The sequence below is a fragment of the Pyricularia pennisetigena genome, chromosome 6 (genome assembly GCF_004337985.1).
Source record: "Pyricularia pennisetigena strain Br36 chromosome 6, whole genome shotgun sequence".
NCBI classification, from domain to species: Eukaryota; Fungi; Ascomycota; class Sordariomycetes; order Magnaporthales; family Pyriculariaceae; genus Pyricularia; species Pyricularia pennisetigena.
Genome location: NC_043744.1, coordinates 3,354,121 through 3,360,376, shown reverse-complemented (window position 1 = coordinate 3,360,376; position 6,256 = coordinate 3,354,121). Strand labels below are relative to the sequence as shown.

The 6,256-nt window shown below is 51.6% G+C and overlaps 2 protein-coding genes across 2 annotated transcripts; both read left to right on the top strand.

Moving 5' to 3' along the window:
• Window positions 1–1,716: 1,716 nt before the first annotated feature.
• PpBr36_04795 (uncharacterized protein) lies at window positions 1,717–3,282 on the top strand (the record flags this gene model as incomplete). Its single annotated transcript, XM_029891954.1, has 1 exon — window positions 1,717–3,282. One exon carries the CDS (start codon window positions 1,717–1,719, stop codon window positions 3,280–3,282), a length of 1,566 nt encoding a protein of 521 aa, XP_029749724.1.
• A 1,469-nt stretch (window positions 3,283–4,751) lies between these two features.
• Window positions 4,752–5,806, top strand: PpBr36_04794 (uncharacterized protein; the record flags this gene model as incomplete). The annotated part of the gene is made up of 2 exons (XM_029891953.1): window positions 4,752–5,293; window positions 5,377–5,806. The coding sequence occupies 2 exons, from the start codon at window positions 4,752–4,754 to the stop codon at window positions 5,804–5,806; spliced, it is 972 nt and encodes a 323-aa protein (XP_029749723.1).
• Window positions 5,807–6,256: the final 450 nt, after the last annotated feature.

The following is a 6,256-nucleotide window of genomic DNA, read 5'->3' as shown; positions in this document are numbered from 1 at the left end:
GTGGGCACAGGGTTTACACGCGCCAAGAGCTCCATACACAATGTTCCGAACATCCGCGGTGCTTTACACGGAAACTTTTTTAACGGGAAAACGGCACATATGTTGATCGTGACCAGAACTCGAACCATCGATGCGGCGCTTGGCCCGGGCGCAAGAAGCGAACGGGATAAAGGCTGACAGATTTAACCTTCTGTCTCCTACAAGCGGCACGTGGCGGGGGTATAACGTGGCTTTGAGGTGCGGGTGGGCTGGTTGGGAAGAGAAGGAGATGCTAAAAATACGAGCGATGTCATGGAATAACATGTGAACCAGATAGCTTGGACAAAAGTGGACAGAATTCATGGGCAATGACGAAAAATAGATTAGGTGAAATGCGTTTATTTACTGTGTGTGGTATAAGGTGCATTCCAACCAGTCGGAACCCAAAATCGGAGTTTCTTCAACCAATCATAACACACTGCGCCTCCCATTCCAGGAGGGCGGACTATTGGATTTTGCATGAGTTTACTAATCCATATTTTGGAATCCCATTTGTGAACTCGATCAAATCTTAGATAACAACAAAGGTCCGAAAAACAGGGACCGCCTGTCAGCCATTTATAGCATTCGCTAAACCTTATCATCGAGAGCCGCTGTTGGCCAAGCTGAGATAGGACACCATTGGCAGTCAGTCAGGCAAGCCAACCCTTGACAAGGACAGAGGCATGAACCTGACAACTGGTCAAATTCAAAGAACAGTGAGGAACCCAGAGCATCGGGACAGAATGAGTTTCGACTGGCTGGATTCTGGGTTTGAGTTAATTTGATAACTTTTACACTTCAAGACTTTAACTCTTGCGTCGATCGTCGAGCTGCTGTAGCCTCGTCTTCGTCTAAGGCTGACTCCTATCAGGGAAACATGCTTTTTGATTAGTAAAAATCTGCAACACTGATAGATAGAAACTCGGTGGTGTTGAAAACACTCGAGGCAACTTGCACATGTCAATGTCGGCGCTGTCAGGGAAATGCCAAAAAGAAACTGAACACCATGCGCCACATTGGATGAAAGTATTCGGTTGAATGAAAGCTGCCCTTGGCCGGCGGAATTCAAAATGACAATGGCCTACTCGTATCTGTTGCACACAAAAATATATAGCTATGAGATGGCGAAACGAATTCAGTTGCGATAGTACTTTTGTGGGAATGGAGGGTGTGGTATGTCCTGCTGTCTTGACGCCAGTCTTTGCAATACGAAGACCCTCAAAACGCCGCGAACGCCCATTGGTTACCATGCCGTTGTAGGCAAGTTATGGGGTTATTTGGCCTTATGTTGGGAAGCTACAAGCTTTGATGACAGGGATCTAATCCGAACCCATCTAGTCCGAACTTGTATAAATTTTGTGCGGACCACGGAGCGCCTTAAGCTGATTGGCGCACGTTTTATTTTTGTTTTAACAACTTTGTTCTTTTCTTTTATTCGCCTTTCATGTAAAAAGGCTATCCTCAGTCGGCCTGTGTCCGTTTTAAATGCTGTAGTGATCACCTGACTCTAAAACGGCTGCACTTACAGTGTTCGGATCTTGTACGAGTACGGAAACGAGCTCGTACCCTTAGCCTAATACTCTGGTATCATGGTTATATATTTACTACTTTTGGCCTACATCACCCCTATACTGTAAGTGAATCTTGTTTTTTCAAGTCTTTTTTCTTTTGCTCAACTTTGACCAAAAAGCCACCATGTTTGAAAGCATGCTGACAATCGAAATCGCAGTGCTATCAGCATTGGCGATATGCTGCTTCATCTACCAAACTCTTTTCAAGCCCAGTAACTTGCCGGACCTTGCTATCGCTGGTGCAAAAGAGGGCGACTGGCTCCCCTACATGCAAGCCAAACTACGCAACACCGTGGATGGCCAGAAGGCTGTTTTCTCGGCATACAAGCAATGGCCCCAACAACCCTACTTTCTTCCATCCTTTGGTGCGATCAAAGGGATGGTAGTTCTGCCAAAAGACTGGATAAAGTACATCATATCCCAGCCCGACCACGTCCTTAACCTATACGACATCGGCCTCGAGACGCTGCAATTCGAATACGCCTTTCTCGATAACAGATTCCACGATCCCCCTCTACACATCAGTCTCATCGCCAAGGCCTTGACAAAGAATTACGGCAATTTGATCCCTGATTTGGTGGAGGAGGCGGAGCTGGCCTTTACCGAGCAATGGGGTCGTTCGGACGAATGGACCGCCGTCAAGGTTTACGACACAACACAGCAGATGCTCGGCTTGATAACAAACAGGGTGACGTACGGCTTGCCCCTGAGCCGTGATGCAGAAATGAGAAAAGTGACGATGGAATTTGTCCGGAGATCTTTTGTGGCCGGCTGCCTGCTGCACAATGTTTGGAGACCTTTACGCCCTGTGGTCGCACCGTTGATCACACTGCCGCACCGTTTCTCTCTACGCAGATTCCGCAAGCTTATCGTGCCTGAAGTTCAACGGCGGCTTGCCGATCTGAACCGCGGCGAGACAAAGGGCCAACGAGACGACTTTGTACAGTGGGCCATCCAGCAGGCCAAAGAACTCGACGACCCATACTATTCCAAACCGGAGGTGCTGGCCAGCCGTGCCCTTTTTGCAAACTTTGTCTCGATCCACACGTCGACCTTCAGCCTCACGCATGCTGTCCTGGACCTAGCGGCAGCCGGGCCCGAGGTGCAGGAAGAGATGCGGCGGGAGGTCGTTTCGGTGCTTGCTTCGTGCAACGGCGAATGGAGCAAGAGGGCACTGGCCAACCTGTACAAGACCGATTCTTTCCTGCGGGAGTCGGCGCGCCTCAATACCTTCATGAGCGTCGCCGGCAACCGCTTAATCACAGCCCCCGAGGGCCTGGCGCTGCCCAATGGCCAAGTCCTCCCCAAGGGCACGCCCATCATGTTCCCAGCCGCTCCGGTCATGGTCGACGAGACTTACTATCCGAACCCGCTCGAGTTCCGGCCGTTTCGGTTCGTCCCCAAGGCCAAAGACGGCGGCGACGGTGACGAGAAGACGGGCGTCCGAGACGAAGGGCGCGCGCGCACGGCCTTTTCCTGCACCTCCACCGAGTACATGGCCTTCGGTCACGGCAAGCACGCCTGTCCGGGGAGGTTCTTTGCTGCAGCCGAGCTCAAGCTCATGCTTGCGCACGTCCTGCTCGAGTATGAGCTTGAAAAGATTGAGAGGCCGGTGGGCACGTGGTATGGCATAATGCGAATTCCGCCAATGAGCTACGAGCTCAAGATCCGTAGGCGCAGCAACGTGTGACCGTACTAGGGGAAGGTATTAATTGGGACAGGACGTATAGCCGGGATCCGCACGGAGCTTGCTGTAGAAGGTCGGAGCCGTGATCAGGTGTTGATTATCGTGTATGGCTTTGCCAGTTGCCGAGATCCGAACCCGATGCTTTTTTTTTTTTATACAATTGGGAACAGCAAGAAAAGCACTCCTCATGCGCATGCCGTTGCCAATGCAGTGGTTATAGGTTTTCCTCCAACGGCAGATCCCGCTGAGGCCAAGAAATGCCTGATGGGTGTGTGGAGGTTCCAGGGCAGATTTCAATCAATTTACCGTAGCGTGTTTCACCGTTATTCGGTTGCGGGTAATTCCTCCAATTATCGTAGCCCATTTCCCTGCTTTTTATTTTATTCTTATGACGTAACAGTTGCTTACGCAATAGGGCGTATGCGGTTGTCGTTATTCTTCAGATTCGTGACCTGATGTGAAGGTTGGTGAAGGTTCCATAGAAGGAGGAAAGAACAAATGATAATAAAAAAATGGAAAAAAAAAGTGAACGAAGAAATAAAAAATACAGTCTGTCAGGGTAAAATAAATTCTAAAAGACTAAGGGGCTATGTCAAACATGAAAAAGGCCTGTTTTCAGGGGCATAAAAAGTATTTCATCTGGATTTGCTGCCAATTTTGTGCAGAAACTTAGATATAAATCTCTGGCCAATTAATATTCTGTACCCTTGAAAACACCCCTTTTCAATCACTTATGCAGGGCCTGTTTTTTGCCACAGATTTTACCCTTTACCACCCCAGCAGACTGAACAATTGTCGAAACCGTTCGTGATTTCCGGTCGGTCCCTGTTCTGAACCAAGAGGTCGAGCTAATATTATTACCAACAAAATACAAAGGGGGCAAAACCCCTGCGCTTCGGCGACGTTGGCAATGACCCCACCCTTCGCTACCTTCCTCGCAGGCATTCCTAACCCCCCCAACCTGAGCCACCACATTGGGACAACTGCAGGGGATTTCTTGGCCGATCCCAATTGTTCCACGGCGGGAAAATATTTACAGTACGATTCCGTCGAACCATCGCCCCATGTCACCCATGTGGAGAGCCAGCCTTGTCAAGGTTTCAAATAGAATTATATGCCGACAAGCTGACATTGGTTGCATCCCGGGGCCGATCCGCCCTTTTTTTTTGGGTTCGGATCTTAGTGCAGCGTTTGTCGAGAATGGGGCACGCTTGCGGGAAATGAGAATCATGGTTTGCTTCTCCATTACGGCTGTTGCGTTTTGCATCTATATAAGATAGCTGTGGCCATCGAGGTTTCCTTTGACCGTCCAGCTTTACGCCACCCGCTTGGTCACCGCCGCTCTTCAGGTTGTCTATTCGCTCGAGTTTTTTTTTTTTTTCTTTTTTTTTTTTTTCTTTCACTGCTCAGCACCGGACAATCCCCCGTCACTCTTTTTGTATTTTTGCACCAAGCCCAGACACGCCGTCGACATGAAGATCAACGTGCTCGCCGTCCTCGTCGGGCTCGTCGCCGCCTCTCCGCTCGAGACGCGCGAGGAGCTGATCAAGCGCCAGGCCAGCCAGGCCTGCAACATCGGCTACTGCACCCAGAACGGCGGCACCCGCGGAGGCGCCGGCGGCAGCACCGTGACGGTCAAGACGCTCTCGGCGCTGACCGAGGCGGCGGGCCGGTCGGGGCCCCTGACCATCATCGTGTCGGGCAACATCCAGGGCAGCGCCAAGGTCCGCGTCACGGCCGACAAGACCATCTACGGCGAGCGCGGCAGCTCCCTGACCGGCGTCGGGCTCTACATCCGCCGGGCCAACAACGTCATTGTGCGCAACATGAAGATCTCGGGCGTCAAGGCCAGCAACGGCGACGCCATCGGCATCGACGCCTCCACCAACGTCTGGGTCGACCACTGCGACCTCAAGGGAGACCTGAACGCCGGCAAGGACGACTTGGATGGTCTGCTGGACATTTCGCACGGGGCTGACTTTATCACCGTGTCGCACGTCTACTTTCACGAGGCGTAAGTGTTTTTTTTTTCTTCCTCTCTCGAGATATTCGATACTGTTCCCTAGCAACAAACAACTAACACCACCCCCCCAACAGCTGGAAGGCGTCCCTCATCGGCCACTCGGACAGCAACGCCAGCGAGGACAGCGGCAAGCTGCGCGTGACGTACGCCAACAACCACTGGCAGCGCATCAACTCGCGCACGCCCCTGCTCCGCTTCGGCACCCTGCACGTGGTCAACAGCTACTACGACACCGTCATGGCGAGCGGCATCAACACGCGCATGGGCGGCCAGGCCTTTGTGCAGAGCACCGCCTTCAGCAACTGCGCCAACAAGGCCATCCTCTTTGAGGACTCGCCCCAGACCGGCTACGCCGTCACCGACGACGTCGACCTGGGCGGCAGCTCCAACCTGGCTCCCAAGGGCACCCTCAGCGCCGGCAGCTTCCCCTACTCCAAGATCGCGACCATCGGTTCCGGAAACGTCAAGAGCCGCGTCCCTGGCCAGGCTGGTCAGATTTTGTAAAAAAAAAACAAAAAAAAAACGGGGTCTGTGATTCTTTGAGCGGTTCTTGGAGCGGAAGTTGAGGCGGATATCTTTTGTTCTTTTTGTACATCTACTCTTGTATATACTTGTTTCATTACTGTTCAGACTTGGCAGCGATGGCGTTTGGCTCTTGCCGTCCATGCAGGCACCAGCCCCGACCATATTGCTCTGCCCAGTATCTATCCTCTTACCTCTCTCAACATTCAAGTTTTCAAGTACATGAGACCAAGCCGACTGTCACTCTGTTGTGTGTCATGCCCCAGATGAACCCCAGTGCGCGTGTATGACCAGAAGAAAAAAGAGTTGGGTGGGGATGCAGATACGCCCATTACCTGTACATGACCGTATCCAGCGACAAAGCAGAGACGCCGTAGAGAGGTTCTCGTGTGTGAAAGACAAGGTCCAAAATCAAAGGATCAGATAGGGGGG